Here is a 16,630-nt window from a genome sequence, read left to right as displayed (position 1 = left end):
TATCTTAGTGATATTTACATGGCTGAGCAATTACAACAGCCTTTGTTCATCTAGAATATTAGAATAAAAATGGTGTTATGTGGCCTCCATAACGTGGCTTTTATTTTACATTGTTATTTATCTTATTGAGTTCAAGTATGTACTATTACACACTCCTTGTTTGTGAAAACTTGCCAAGTAACCGGATTCTTGACCAGGATAACCTCAAATCTTTACTCCATATTTAACATAAATTATGACTTTATCTTGTCTTATATCATGTATCATATATTTTGAGTTAATTCAATTTAGGTCCAAACTCTAATTACCACGATGTCTCCCCCCCCCTCCCAGGCATGGAGAGCTTAACCAGTGCAGATCAGAGGAGAGCACCCAGAAGGCCGAGCCTCATCACCTCAGAGAGAGGACATCCAGACCACCAGGGGACTAAAAGAGCGTCTCTGCCCAGCTGGGGTGCTTCGTCACTGGGCTGCAGCTTCGGGGACGGCCGGGGGAACCATCGAGCTCTGACCGAAGCAAACAGGAGCAGCAAGGAGGCCGCGAGGAGGAACTCATCGGGCATCCTGGGAAAGGTGAGCACCAGTGTTGGATGGTATCTTGTTTCTACAGTACAAGACAGTATTTTACAGTCACACAGTCATATTTTACGTTTTTCAGTGACATGTATTCAACCAAGTAAATTAGTTCCTGTCAGTAGTGATTAATGGCACGACTACACCCTTCAAAACTGGCATTTCCCTCCTCAGCTGCTTCATGTGTACATCTGGGTGCATTGGATGACAGTGTTCTAGTCTCATTCTGATACTTTTCTAAACGTCCTCTGCATGACACCTGCTTTTTTATTTTATTTATATACCCTATGCTTTGGAAAAGTTGCAATAAAACATGCACACAACATATAATGCCAATGTGAGCTGAATTATATGGAAATTCAACAACATTTGGAGTTAATACCACGGGCAAGAAGCCGTGGGACTCCTCTAAAGTTCAACATCCATCCAAAGGGCACAGAATCTGTGGGCTTCGTGGTATATTTGTTAGGTCACACAGAAGTGCATGGGAAAGAGAGCTGAGAAGGGAAAGGTGAGATGCAATTGCCAATTTTAGAGGCGTGACGCAAAGGTTATTCAACAAGCATCACAATGAATTACTGCTGTCACAGAGTAACAAGAAATGATATAGCATCACTCTTTGAATTTGAGTTGAGAGTCAGGCTGTGTTGTTTGGAACAAACCATAAGGCTTACTGGGAAATGCAAGAAAATAATTAGGTGACTCAGAGGAGTTTTTTCCCTTCTCATGCATGCAAATAAAGGCGGACAAAAAGAGGAATTTGCAGAAAAAGAAAAAAAAACCTCGCCTTAAGTTCGATCCTTCCCTGAAATGAGCCACACCCTGCCAGTCCAAAATCCCATAGATAACAGAATATACCAATAACTCTGACTCCCTTACAGGCAGAAATTAAGCTTTGTCTGTAAATCAGTCAGCATGTCAGATATAACATATGCTCTATATGTGTGTGTGTGTGTGTGTGTGTGTGTGTGTGTGTGTGTGTGTGTGTGTGTGTGTGTGTGTGTGTGTGTGTGTGTGTGTGTGTGTGTGTGTGTGTGTGTGTGTGTGTGTGCATACTGCCTGCTGTGATAACACACTGCTGGTTGGTTGTGTTAGCGAGACACCCGCATTCATTTCAGTGAGACGCCCCGAGGTTACCCCTGTCTTTGACTCATTGTGAGGGAATGTCAAAAAACACATAACTCCAAACCAAACAGTATAAAGATAATCTCCACCCATAACCCGACACACACCCATGCACACACCTACTCTCACACACACACACACACACACACACATAACCAGCACAACAGTAAATAACCATCCATGCCCTCCGGGGACGAAACTTCTGTCACTAAAATATATAGTCTCCTGATGTGGTTAATTTCAAGAGACAACACACACACACACACACACACACACACACACACACACACACACACACACACAGACACACACTCAATTTGAATATTAATACCTTTTCTTTAGAAAGCCTTAAAAACAAGCAGAAACCTGTTGTGCAAGCTGACTTTCCATCATCTCTGTCATCTGTGGATAGACTAGCCTAAACTGGTCTGGAGATGGATCGTATCTCGGGTGTGTGTGTGTGTGTGTGTGTGTGTGTGTGTGTGTGTGTGTGTGTGTGTGTGTGTGTGTGTGTGTGTGTGTGTGTGTGTGTGTGTGTGTGTGTGTGTGTGTGTGTGTGTGTGTGTGTGTATCTGTGTCTGTGTCTGTCTGTGTGTGTGTGTTTGGAAAGTAAGAATGTAAATGAGGGTTCAAGTTTCTTCATTAGTAGGCCTTCACCCTGCTGAAGTGTCCTTGAGCCAAACACTGAAGTCCTGCCGGTTCAAGAGCTGCAGTTATTACTGAATGTGACCTTTGACCTTTGTGTGAACTGTGGCAAGTGAGAAAAAGGAAAAATCCTGTGGCTTTAATTGAAGTATCACATTGCAAAAGGCGCATTGCCTGTGGTTGCTTCTCAAAGACAGATTCAACAAGTCAGCCCCTGAATATGATAAGGGGCCATATTTTGCACATTTTTAGGTGCATATTTGTATTTTGTGTCTCCACTGGGACATGTCTCCATGCTTTAATGTTCAAAAAGCTCTTTATTTTTCTCATACTGCCTGTGCTGCAGCACCTCTTTTCACCCTCTTTCTGAAACCAGAGCCCAGTCTGCTTTGATTGGTTAGCTGGCAGGCTCTGTTCTGATTGGTCAGCCACTTAGAGATGTCCCACCCCTAAGCCTATAATGTACAATACATGCACAAAAGCCTATAACACACTACAAGAAAGGAAAAAAACCCTAAATCAGAATAGAGCGTGTTTAACATATGATTCCTGTTTCCTGTCCAGGCAAAGGGCCACGCAGTGAGCCGGCTCCTGCAGAGCTTTGCAGCTGACGACGGCTTTCGATTGGATGAGGAGAGCAGCTTCTCCGAGGGCGAGGAAGAGGAGGAGGAAGAAGAAGAAGGAGAAGAAGAAGAGGAGGAAGAGGAGGAGGAGGAGGACATACAGTTGATCCATCTCCCTCCCAACATGCCTTGCAGAATACCCGGTAGGCATAAACACTGACACATCATACATAATTACACACACACATGCACATTTGAAAAGGTTCTTCACACATGTGAACACACACACCTCCATCTCTGCCTTTTTGTCCCTCCTTTTTCACTTCACATAGCAATTATTCAACACACTCACAAATTATGTATCACTCACGCTTTATCTTCTCCATCCATCAATCATTGAACCACGCCCTCGCCGCGCAGCCCTGCCAAACTGCGTGCTGAGTAAAGAGATGCTGGTGGACGGCCTGAAGATCCTCATCTCCAAGGAGGACGAGCTGCTGTACGCTGCCTGCGTCCAAACTCTGGACCTGCCCGACATGTAAGACCCTTTCTACCTGCAGTGTGTCCACAGAAACACTCAGCTAAAAAATGTATACTCCTTCACCAAGTAAATCCTTAACCGTCCAAGGGGAACGAGCATAGTGACTATTCCATACAGCAATTATCAACCTGGTCTCCTGAGTACACTCCCCCCTGCAAAAGAGCAAGATATATTACAAATCTCTTTAGACCAAAGAGATTTGTGTGGGGAGATCTCAGTAAACTGCTGCAAATAATCAAAAGTCAGCGTTAGATTATTTAAAAAGATGGCTCTTATTTCATTTAAAGAGGCCCTGTTATGCATTTTGGGGGTTCCCTGTAGTGTGTTATATAGGTTTTTGTGCATGTAAATGGTCTGCAAAGGACTCCACTACTTGTCACATATTGGCTGGTGCCCGAACACATCGTACATGCTGCAAAGGGGCGGGACATCTCTAAGGGGTTGACCAATCACAAACACCTTTTTGAACATTAAAGCATGGAAACGTAGAGTAAAGTAACAAAGTGTGGTCCTTTTATGCAAATCCGTGATGTTTAACAACATTTTTAAGACTGCATTCAAACATCCGGCTGGAATATACACTTCAGTTGCATTGCACTTTAATTATATGGTGAAGTTATTTTGTAGGAGACAGGGTTGCTGATTCTAAAACGATGAGCATCAACATGTTAGATGATAACCACCTTAGCTTACCAATTTGATGGTGGGAAACCCTTCAGGTAGGCATTAAAATGCCAAGACAAGACTGCTCTCTGATTTACAACTGTGAAAGTTAGCTCTGGTAATCTTGACAACAAACTAAGTCTAGACAAGTTCTGGATAAAGCCAAGACAAACAGAAGTGGCGGCCATCACAGCTGGCAGAGGAAAAATATGATAACTCATTTCCTTTTTGTTTCTCTCAGATTCAGTGTTGTCATCGAAGGGGAGCGAGGGAATCGCCCGCGGATCTACTCGCTGGAGCAGCTACTACAGGAAGCTGTGAGTTTCAGTGTTCAGGCTCCAGCATCTGTTGCTTTGTTCTGGATAGTTATTTAGCGCTGGAAATTCCTACTGAAACTCCACATGTGTAATACGGATCATTTTGGGATTTGTTCAGGTGTTGGACGTGAGGCCCCAGAGCGAGGCCATCCTCACTGCAGGGACACGAGTGTGTGCGTACTGGAGCGAGCGCTCTCGTTGTCTTTACCCCGGATACGTCCATCGAGGTGAGTACTCATAACCTCACTCTGCACATACACACACAGACACACACACAGACACACACATACACACACACACTAGTGCCTTTCCAGAAACTAATGTCCTCCGTCCTGGGTGCTGTGCTTCAGGGAGTCCAGGTGAGGAGGAGAAAGAGGGCAGCGTGATGGTGGAGTTTGATGATGGAGACAGAGGAAGGATCTCTCTCGCAAACGTCAGGCTCCTGCCGCCAGGATACCAAATCTGCTGTGAGTAAGACAACAACAAAAGCAAAGAGGAAGCAAGGAGGGAAGGAAACAAACAAACCAACAAACAAACAATCAAGCAAAGAAACTCTAGTCTAAACGTATTTTTCTCCATCAGGTGCTGAACCCTCTCCAGCTCTTCTGATCTCACCTGGTTGCCGCGGACGAAGAAGCTCCACCCAGGAGAGGAAAGACACGCCCACAGAGAAACTGGCCAATGAGGAGACAGCAGGAAGGCTCCAAGAGAAACGACCAGGTAAGGAGTGTTTTAGCACTACATACATTTCAAGGAATCCTTAAGTCGCTGGTCCTAAAAAATAATAACAATCATCCAATTTTTGAAAGTACGATTATGTCTCCTGCAGGCTTAACCTTTGGGGAAAAGCAAATATTAGGTTGATAAATAACCTTTGATGTAAAATGTTGCTATTTTATCCAAAAAGTGACGAGACCAACCCAATGCAGCTAAGGATAACCGGTCCCTGTGTGAAATAACTTATTTCAGTCTTCGGTTTTCATTTAATAACCCTGAGGAATCCACTCTGGGATTGTACGTCGCCTTTCTTTATGTCGTCTGAGAAGTACTGGTCTAACTAGTACATACATTCACAGCCCTTCAGGCCATAGGAAAATCCCCCCCCAAACACCGCCTTGTTTACACTTCCAACTGTCAACCTCTAATCAGATGCCCCGAGTCAGAGCGGAGGAGTTGTTTAAACCAAAAGACTTGTTAATTAAAACTCTTTGTTTGCCTCCTATCATTAACCTCATTTTGACCACATCAATCACACTTTTACAACATGTCATCGGTTGGTTTTCTTTTGTTACGCTACATACTTTCTACTCATCGAAAACACCGGTTGACAAAAACGCTGGAGGAAGAGAGACAGGTTTGCCAGGTTGTGTTGTAGTTTGAGTAATGGATATGTTGAAATGTACCTGGCTTGGTAACGATCAAAGAGATACAGGTTTTAATGTTTCTCCCCAGCTCTTACTTCCACAGTTATCTCGCTCAAGATCCATCACTTCATATTGATTATTACCAGGGTTGCGAGATTTACTTTATTGCGTAAAGGGATGTACATACTGTATAGTTACGTAATCCACACATTGAATGTAATCCATTACTTCCCAAGCCTAATTATAGCTCTTCTCCTTTTCCAGTTGGCAGACCGAAGAAAGTCCACTCAGTGCCAAAGACATCGAGCACGGCCACATCAGTAACGGACTGCGTAACCAAAGGCAACACTTCCTCGTTGAACTGGTCGGCGCCCAAGAAGCGACCGCCGGTTGACTTCTTCCTCTTCAACGGGACATCACGTAAGACCCAGAGGAGGATACGAGAGCGAGACTTGGGGATGTTTCACCGGCCTTCCCACCTCCTCGCTCCCCAGACGCCTTTTAAAGGCATCTTCGGCTCGCCTTTTGCAGGCGACTCCTTCAGCAGCATCGCCAACAGCTACTCCACCTTCAGGAGCTCTGCATCGGGACGACCTGCCGCTACTGTAAAGTCCATGGGGGTCGCGTCCTCTGCTCCCTCTCCATCGGCAAACATGGCTTCTAACGTCAGGAATCCAGCGAGCGAACACGACAGAAAGCAGTTCCTGGTGAAGCTCGATCACGAAGGAGTGACCTCGCCTAAAACAAAGAATGGAAAGGCGCTGCTTCGACTTGGAGGGAGTGGAGGGAAAGCGAATAAAAATCTGGCCTCTGCAGGAGCGCCGCTGCGATACATCCACCCTGCCATGATGGTAAAGGATGGAAAGAAGTCAGGAGGGGAGAAAGATATCAGCGGGGTCCGTTCTGAGCCGATCTCAAAGGGAGCTCCACCTCTGAGGAAGGACCTCCTGTCTGTAGGTCTCGGAGTCCAAGGAGGGGATTTGGACTACCAGAGTGACTGCCCCAGCTCTTACTCTGAGCTGGATGAGGACGACGACGATCAAGGTCAGGATGCCGAAGCACCTCGAAGAAGTGCAGCGGACGCATCCCAACGTGGCAGCCGCTTTCTTTCGCGTCTCTCTGCCTTCTCATCATCATCCTCCTCCTCTTCGTCCTCTGGCTCCATCTCCTCCTCTTCCCTCTGCTCGTCAGAAAACGACTCATCTTACTCATCCGATGAAGAGTCATCCGCTGTTCTCCTACGCCGAGCTTTACTCCAGCAGGACAAACACAAGCACAGGCAGAACATGAAATCTGACCTCCTGAGTCCTGACCCCGCCCCCTCCAGCTCCTCGCCTCCAGCCACAACCCCCTATGGGGCTAAAAGCAGCATCTCGGGGTCAAAAGTGAGGAGTGAAGACAGGAAGGAGTTCATGTCAAAAGGAGGTCTGGTCGCTAACAGCAGCACAGCTAAGGCCCAGCTGAAGAGGAAGGACAGAGGGTCCAGCAGCCACCATCAGAGGCAGAGCAGTCCTGGGAGCCAGCTGTCCAAATCTTCCTCCAAGGACCCGGCAACAGCCAAGAGGCAGCGCATGTCTTCACCTGAGCCTCTGCCCAGCCTGACCCCACTTCTGCCTGGCCGACAGCTTTGGAAATGGTCTGGCAACCCAACACAGGTAAGACACTTTGGGCTTTATTTAAAATCAAAGCAGAGTGGAAATTTCTCTGATTATTATTCTCAATATTATTTTTCTGAATGTGGATTGTCCATGATCACACGTTGTTATGTTGCTCATACGATTATGAAACCATGTCCATAACCTTTCAGCTCACAACTTAGGACTGTTGTTGCACTCTCTGCTGTCATATCTTGATTACATACAGTCAATGCGACGATCAAATAGGATTTGTCCTTGCAGTCTGCCTCAGTCTTTGTAGACTTTGGCAACGCGACGAGGCTTTATACTCTCACTGTGTTATCCCGATTATTAAGTCACAATCCCGAGATAACAGAACAAAACAGTTTGAGCCACCGCTGCCACTCAGTTTACATTCTGTTTGCTTTGTAAACATCTGTGAACTGTGTGTACAGCTTAGAAAAAGGTGTGCGCAAACCCCAAAAAATGAAACGGAGGGGCTAAAATACAGGTCTAAGCCAGCCACTTCTCCATGAGTTCCAGTGAAAAGGGGGGAACTATTTTTGTGCCAGCAAACATGGTCCTGTAACTCAACAGGATCCGAGTGTTATGAGTGGACATTAGCTCATTTTTGGCTTCGGAAAGACGTATTAAATCTAACCCTACTTTGGTAGCCTGGGTTTAGCAAAACAAACACAAATCTTAATTGACTTTTGAAATGAGGCTGGTGGTGAAATAAGCCCTCGGCGCTGAATAAACTGACTGAGAGTGCTATTTTAACTCCCTTTCCCCCCGCAGAGGAGAGGTCTGAAGGGTAAAGCCCGCAAGCTCTTCTACAAGGCCATCGTGAGGGGCAAGGAGACGGTGCGTGTCGGGGACTGCGCTGTGTTTCTGTCGCCTGGCCGGCCCCAGCTGCCCTACGTGGGCCGGGTGGAGAGCCTCTGGGAGTCATGGAGCTCCAGCATGGTGGTCAGGGTCAAGTGGTTCTACCACCCGGAGGAGACTCGCCTCGGGAAGCGACACCGCGATGGCAAGGTAAAGGCCGCAGAGTGCAAGTAGAATTTTTCTAAAACAGGGAATTGGTCACAGCCCGTGAAATGTTCATAGAAATATATTACCTCATTGCTGCTTGTTATTCCCCTGTTTCCATCCGATATGAGCGGTTGAACATCCACTTTAGTTCCTGAAAATGTTATCATTTACTGTTCCTAAATATTCTGTGGAAAGTTGGACTTTCCCAGGGGAAAAGAATCTGCTGCCGCACAAGAAGTCATGCATTTTGTATTTTTGGCAACAGCAAAAGTGGTTTGTTTGTAATAAATACAAAAAGAGCTGAGGAGTTTGCATGAGCAGAAATATCCATCATGGCTGAGCAAACAGTAAAGATCACAACTTGCAGAAACTCAAGCTCCAACCCACGCTGCAAGACATGAGATATGAGACACGAACGATATGGCCGAACAAAAACAACAGCTTTTCTTGTGAAAGCAACATTTTGAGGCGGTATATATCCTTGCTGATTTATGAAGCTACAGTGTGTGGAATTGTAGCCGTTGCAGACCATTTACATGCACTAAAACCTATTTAACTCATTACAGCAAAGGGGAATCACCCAAATGTAGCCCAAAACATGCATCAGTTACTGACTTATGTCTTGTTTTTCCAAATCATTCTCATTATTTACTCTGACCTCAAACTGATTGGATGACCATTTAAAAACAATCTGGCCCGCCGTTTCTTTTCAACACAAGTGACGCCATTCTTAATCAACCACTCTCCCTGTCTCTCCTTCCCAGAATGCCTTGTATCAGTCGAGCCACGAGGACGAGAACGACGTGCAGACCATCTCCCATCGCTGCCAGGTGGTCAGCAGGGTTGAGTACGATCACCTGGCGCGGGACCGTAAGCCTGGCAGCGCGGCCAACGACTTCTTCTACCTGGCGGGAACCTACGAACCCACCACGGGCCAGCTGATCAGCGCGGACGGCATGGCCATCGTGTCCTAGCACCACCAGCTAGAGAGAAATCCCAAAAAAATCAAAGCTAAATTCTGGATCCTGCTTTTCAGAACCGAGCTAGGGACGGAGGGAAACCAAGACAAAGAGCTTTGACTCTGTGTGTTGATCTGTCCCGTGTAAGAGAAGGAGCTGGCCACACTGGATAAAGCCCGACAGTACTGGCACTTAGAGGTTTTGTTCTGGGGAAAAGTCTGATCCGTGACAGGTTTAACCTCTTTATCAGATGTGGACCGAGGCTCCTTGATGTCGGCAGCCTTCCCTGTGGCTGAAATAACAAAGGATATATCATCGACAAGGCAACAAAAGAACAGGAACCAAGGACATGAGCACTTTGGAGTTACAGTCGCTTGGATATACTACGGCGGGAGTCTAAAACAAAAGACTGACTCCGACTACTGTAAACCACACTGGTTTGGAGGGTTTTTAATGGTCTTATACTGGTAGTTTGACAATTGGGAGATCCCCAACAGGACCAAAAAAACACTGTAGTTCGGACTTTGTGTGTGAGAGCGTGAATGTGTGTTTGCAGAGTGACTGCGATTACCCTGTTTGGCATTTAAAGAGCTCTAAGTAAACAGTGCTTTAGCGACGAGTGTGTTTGTACTGAATGAGTGGCACGTGTTCACCCGCGCTCATCAGGCAGGGATGACGTCTCGGCAGTTTATCTGGAACTCTCTGAATATTAATCTGTCCCGTACTTAACGTGCAGTCCTCAGAAAACCGAAATTTCTTCTCCTGTCAAGCCATACACGTCAATACCTCTCTCTCGTATCCTCGCACTGCGGGGGCGAAGACACATGTACAGGTAGTTGGATTGTTTATTTGAGATGTGTGTGTGCATGGGCGCTTGTGTGTGTGCGCTTTGTACAGCATCATGTATAATATGACATGTTGTAAATAGTATACATATATATTTGTTTTTGTTGTTTTCTTTTGCAGAGATTATTTTATTTACGTTTTTTTAGGGTGTATGTGGGTGGGATGGGGGGGGTTTGACAGAGGGAGGGTTAGTGTCCTTCTCTGTCAATGCACTGAACAGGATTGGAGATTTGGGGTCAAACTGTACAACTGATGTGAAGACTTTGAATATGTAGAAAGGGTGTTTGGGAAATGTTTTTCTAAGGAAATCAGAAAAAGGCTCTTTTTAAACGTGTCCAAATTCATTTCTCTCTCCTTACTATCACTCCATTGGATTTTAAAATCTGCTCTTTTTTTTATTTTTACAAATACTGGAAAAAGAAACCGAGTTTCTGCTGATCCTAAAAGATTCTCCTTTATCTATTTTAGCCTGTATTCCTATATAAAATGTAGATATTTATCTGGCATCAAAAAAAAGAAACATACCAAAGCACCTGTGAGTTTCATCGCATTAAAACAATTTATATGAAAAAAGACTTTAAAAAATAAATAAAAAACGATCAATCAAATCTGAATCCGGGACCCGCTGCAATCACGGAGGTATTTTTAAAAAAGTCTTCTGCTCGTGCTCATCCGGCGTTGCTATGACAGCCTCCGAGAAACGTTGCAGCAACATTGTCTGCACGCTGCCCAGCTGATGCACTTGAGGTCACCATGGCGACCGTAATGGCGTCACGTGACTGTGAAGGACAATCAGAGCCAATCAATGGGGCAATGTTGTTGAAGAGAGACAAAACAAGATAAGGATCGAATCACAAAATTACGCTTCTTGTCACTTTTATTCCTGCTTTGCCAAAAATGTCTGTGTGTGTGTGTGTGCGTGTGTGTGTGTGTGTGTGTGTGTGTGTGTGTGTGTGTGTGTGTGTGTGTGTGTGTGTGTGTGTGTGTGTGTGTGTGTGTGTGTGTGTGTGTGTGTGTTTATGTTTTCCTCCATCTTACCGTTTATGCAAGCCTGCGACGACTGTTGGTTGTCAGTGTATAGGATGTACAGGGGGGGGGGGGGGAGATCATGATTGCCTTTTTCTTTCTCTTTTTTTAAGGACATTGACTGATTTTTTTTTTAAACGACATCGTTGCTGTTACACTGCGAAGCAAAAGCTTTAAGAGGAATGTGAAACTCCATTTTGAAATATTACTTTTATGGGTCTTTAATTGATTTTTTTTTTTTTAAAGCTGTATTTTCTCTAAGAAACACTGGATCCAGCTGTACACACCACGTTTTGACCGGAGCGACATCATTGTTTTATTTTTTATTCAGACCCACTGGAAAACTTGCTTTGTACGGTTGAGATTGCCTATTAAAATATATTGTGTAATTTCAGTCATTCTTTGGGAAATATGACTTAAATATTTCCTCATGTACAAAAGGAAAAAAATATTTATCTTAATTTTATTGCCTTTTTTGTGTTTCATTAAAAAAAGATTCTTACAAAAAAAAATCTTGATTGTTTTCTTGTCCATTTCTCCTCGGGCGTGAGACGTCTGAATGTGTGTGTTCATCAATGCGATCATTTGTCTGCTGCAGGAACATGGACCGCAGGAAAAAGAATGAGGAGGAAGAAGAAGAAGAGGAGGAAGCTATTTGAAACCTAACCTGTAGATACAAAGGGGGAGAATGGGGATAGAAAGGGAAACTGTATCTCGCCTTGTTTCCTGAGAGACGAGGAAAGTCACCTGGGTGTACAGGTGGGTCAGGTATTCAGAATAATAAAAACGGAAAAGGACCATTAAGAGAACAAAGCGACCATATCGGGTTTCGGCCTGCGAAGATTTCAAATACTTGTGCGTGTGTGTGTGTGTGTGTGTGTGTGTGTGATGCAAAAATGCAGCTCATATGTGCTCACTAACCAGCTTGTCTTGTGTACACACTGATACAAATCCACACAGTCTGCATGCACTCCTGTTCTTCTATAGGTGGGAGAAGTACTCAGATCTTCTACCTAAGTTAAAGTAGAAGTTCTCTGTGTAGGAATAATCTGTTAAAAGTAAAAGTCCTGTATTCAAAATGTTACTCAAGTAAAAGTAGAGAAGTATCAGCCTCAAAATATACTTAAAGTAGTAAAGTAAAAGTATTCATTCTGCCCATTTCAGAATGATATATGTTTTATGAGTATTGATCAAGTGTTCTCAAAGCTGGTAAAGGTGCAGCTAGTTTTAATGACTGTGTATACTGCAGGGTAGCTTGTGGATTTACTTCAGGGGAAACTAAAGTCTGATTTAAGGGTTGATTATATTTCACATCGTTAATCCAAATCTGCCTAGCAACTAAAGATACTAAATACATGTAGTGGAGTAAAAGTACCTAGTGGCAAAGAAGTGAAATACCCAAGCAAAGTACATCTACTTAGTTACCTCTGTGCTCTTCTGTGTGTGTGTGTGTGTGTGTGTGTGTGTGTGTGTGTGTGTGTGTGTGTGTGTGTGTGTGTGTGTGTGTGTGTGTGTGTGTGTGTGTGTGTGTGTGCGTGTGTGTGTAATGCGAGATTATCAGGGAGTAGAGTTTTCTGGGACAAAGTGTGCAAAATTGGTTTTTATTTGAGACTTCCTGTGAAATATTCACACCTTTTTTATCGCACAGCAACCGGAGCCTTTGAGACGCGGCTCATTGCAACATTAAAGTGTGGATAGAGGATTTACCTTTGACCTCGAACTACAGTGCAGATGCCTCGTGGCAGCCCGCGAAGAGACGCTCCAGCATCGGCCGTAAACTTTATATCACTGAGCTGCATTTCCCCTCCACTCCTCGGCCCCTTTTTCCTTTTGCTTTTCTGCAAGCGTATCTCTCTCCCTCTGCTTTACTTGTCAATACAAGAAAAGTTGAGTCACTTTTTTTGTCTGAATAACTTTGCTAATGGTCCTTGGACATTTTGAAATCACAACCACACATTCATTCAGGCTCTTTGTCCAGCGGGATATGTGTTTGCTTTTCTTTTGTATTCTGCGTTTAGCTGTTTCTGCAGTTTAGATTGTTATTACAAAGATATGAAACTCTGTGCTTGCCAGGGTGACCACACACTCACACACACACTCACACACATACCCATTCTGCTCACTGTTGGTCTTTTACATCCTCCTCATTGGCTCCTCAATCAACCAACGCCTTCAAAAAACACACACACATTAAGTGCAGTCTTTCACTGCTTATCAGCACGTTTGCATTGGGCTTATCTGGTTGACATTGTTAAACTACTTTACCCAGAATGCTGCGGGAGATAGGGGCACAATGGGAGGCTGGGGGGTGCCCTCTGGGTTAATGAGAGAGGGCTTTCACGTCGTAAGAGCAAACATGCCGCGAGCTTATGCGTGTGTGTGTGTGTGTGTGTGTAAGTGTGTGTGTGAGGGGTCAAGGTGTCAGGGAAAGGTGCAGCAGTTTTTTTTATTGTGTTTCTTCCGTTTTTTAAAGGTGGGGGGAACAAAGACGTCTCGTCTGAGGCATGTCACCAGTGAAGGGGAATCTAGAAGCTATTTAGAAATGCTCAATCAGTGTGTGTGTGTGTGTGTGTGTGTGTGTGTTTGTGTGTGTGTGTGTGTGTGTGTGTGTGTGTGTGTGTGTGTGTGTGTGTGTGTGTGTGTGTGTGTGTGTGTGTGTGTGTGTGTGTGTGTGTGTGTGTGTGTGTGTGTGTGTGTGTGTGTGTGTGTGTGTGTGTGTGTGTGTTATTATGTGATGTATTTTTATTTTATTTTTTATATTTTATTACATGGATACAGCAAATAACAGAGGTGGTGAGCATTGAAGCATTCCAAATTTGTGGATTGAGAAAAAGCTGAGTGTGTGTGTGTTTGTGTCCAGTGTTGGGGGTTTCCAATCCAGAGAAAGCCCCCCATTTAGATATAGACTGTGCATGTCAGTGGATTGAATGAATGGCTGTCAGCTGCAGCGAGATGCAGCATGTGTGTATGTATAGAGGGTGTGTGTGTGTGTGTGTGTGTGTGTGTGTGTGTGTGTGTGTGTGTGTGTGTGTGTGTGTGTGTGGTGTGTGTGTGTGCGCGCTGGGGTGTATTCAGGTCACTCAGAGTGGGAGTAAGGAGATCACCAGTCTTCTTTCTCACCTCATCCATTGTTCATATGAGCCTCTGTGAGCTCGCCAGTGCTATCCATCTTACCGTGTGTGTGGTGTGTGTGTGTGTGTGTGTGTGTGTGTGTGTGTGTGTTTGCGAGACATTGTAGATGACCGTATAGCCAGTCTGACTCATTGGTAGTTGTGCAACGTATTCTGTGGCAACAGATGGTAGGCTTACATAAATCATGGCTTCTTGGCAGTGTGGAAGTCCTGTCCATGTTCTCCTACATTACTACACAAACAAACCTCCTCTGTTCTCCAGCTTCCTCCAGGTTTACGACTTGTTTCACTTTCTGGAGTAAAGTAGAAAAAAAAGGGATGTAGTGGACTATATCATTTACAGAAAGGGTTAGCAATATTTTAAGTTCAACATTGGAGCAGTTTCCAAATTAAGACATCAGCTGAAGGTTTCAGTGATTTGTTAGACTTATAACGATTGCCATCGGATCCAACATGGTTAAAATGACCGTTAACAAATCCTGTTATCTAATATGAGGCAAAGATATGCAGTGGCTGCAATGGGCCCATTTTAACACATACATTGTTCCTTGTTTTTAAACCAACTGTATCTGGTTTATTGAGTAAAATATTTAATGTTTAATATTAACTTTATTTATGTATTATTTTTATTTTATCAAGTTGCATTTTAACCAACATTTCACATTTTATTTTAATTTCAGTTTTCTTCATATAATTTTTTGGTTTGTGTTTGTGTCTTTAATTAATTAAAATTTTCATTAAAAAATATAAGAATTTTCATAATTCGGTGTGTGTGTTTTCCCAAATTTAGATGCTTGGAAAATCTTAATTTTCTACCTCGTTTTTAAAATGGACAAAAATATATATTTTTTCTGTGAATAAAACAGTGCAACGAAAATAGAAACTATGTTTTTAATCCAGTAATATTAAATAAATTGACTTGTAAATGTGAGAATATTGATTAAAAAGTCTACAAATAAAACAAATTGTGGTTTACCCAATTTACTTATGAAGTAAGTTCCGTTATAAGGAAAAGAACAAGAGCAACAACAAAAGTAAAATTCAAATAAGACAAAGTAAGCCGAACAGGAAAGATAAGGAAGGCATAAAGAGGGGGGGGGGAGGAGCAGGAGATGAGGAGTGTTTTATAGCTGGTTTGTTGGCTCGGGGTCATCTAGGGTCAAACTCCCTCTGTGACCCTATAATCCACCAAATTTAACTCGAATCTGCAGAAAAACCTCCATGATTTCCTTTCTTAATGCAGGCAACACACACACACACACACACACACACACCAGGTTGTAGCTACTCGGAGCAGTTCTAGTGGTTATCGCTGATGTTGGTATTTGATATTTGGAATAGTAGAGGAGTCTTGGCCGCTGCGACAGTCAGAATAGGTCAAACATCCTGTAAAGTCTTAGTGGACACAGCAACCTGAGCCGCAGACACCAGATAGCTGCTGTGTGGGAATGTGTGTGTGTGTGTGTGTGTGTGTGTGTGTGTGTGTGTGTGTGTCTGGTGTGTGAGAAACTTGATTTGCCACGCTGGCCAACTCTACCCCAGCGACAGCAGGAAAAAAGATACGTACCGTGTATTTATATAAAACAACTGGTGCACACACAAACACACACACACACACACACACACACACAAACACACACACACACACACACACACACACACACACACACACACACACATAGCTTCCTCCGACAGCCCTGTATGTTCTTTCCTCCTGCAAGTTGTCAGCTCCACTATGGGGGTCATCAAAATACATGTAACGGTACACCTGTCTGTATGTAATACGTACAATAAATTAACACGAAACCTGAACACGGTGTCTTATCTCCTCACATGCTTCTGTCGCCACTTTAAATTTCAATTCACGCAATAATTGTGATGTTAGCGGGCAGACAGTCGGGTCGCATTTCCCTTCATTTCATCAGATTTTCTCAAAACATATTCCTCATTGAATGAATACTGCGTCTCAGACTCTCTGTTACTCTTTCACTGACAGCAGTAAGAGCAGAAGCAGGTGTTAAATATCTCAGTGGATTTTTGCAAAGTCAGAAACTAATTGAATCGCAAGAGAAAACATTTTTGATGCTTCAAATAATATTACAGTAAGACATTTTTGGATGCAGTTAGATGACAAGATCAATACCATTCTCTGGATTAAATATTAATATACAGCTAGAACTGCGTTAGCTTAGCTTAGATTAGCTTGGTTTAGTTTAGCTTGGCTGTAAGA

General features: G+C 43.8%; 1 protein-coding gene across 1 annotated transcript in view; it reads left to right on the top strand.

The window, feature by feature from the left end:
* The window catches only part of bahcc1b (BAH domain and coiled-coil containing 1b), a 58,663-nt gene extending 46,890 nt beyond the window's left edge, over nt 1-11,773 (top strand). Inside the window, exons 19-28 of the mRNA XM_063893630.1 lie at nt 334-572; nt 2,907-3,108; nt 3,326-3,443; nt 4,351-4,426; nt 4,545-4,653; nt 4,777-4,893; nt 5,009-5,146; nt 6,055-7,445; nt 8,205-8,441; nt 9,203-11,773. Of these exons, the coding sequence (XP_063749700.1) occupies nt 334-572; nt 2,907-3,108; nt 3,326-3,443; nt 4,351-4,426; nt 4,545-4,653; nt 4,777-4,893; nt 5,009-5,146; nt 6,055-7,445; nt 8,205-8,441; nt 9,203-9,412 (2,837 nt within the window). The 3' untranslated portion in view covers nt 9,413-11,773. The remainder of the gene's footprint in view (nt 1-333; nt 573-2,906; nt 3,109-3,325; nt 3,444-4,350; nt 4,427-4,544; nt 4,654-4,776; nt 4,894-5,008; nt 5,147-6,054; nt 7,446-8,204; nt 8,442-9,202) is intronic.
* Nucleotides 11,774-16,630: the final 4,857 nt, after the last annotated feature.

This window comes from Eleginops maclovinus, chromosome 10, assembly GCF_036324505.1.
Source record: "Eleginops maclovinus isolate JMC-PN-2008 ecotype Puerto Natales chromosome 10, JC_Emac_rtc_rv5, whole genome shotgun sequence".
Taxonomy (NCBI): domain Eukaryota; kingdom Metazoa; phylum Chordata; class Actinopteri; order Perciformes; family Eleginopidae; genus Eleginops; species Eleginops maclovinus.
This window is presented reverse-complemented; position numbering and strand designations above follow the sequence as displayed.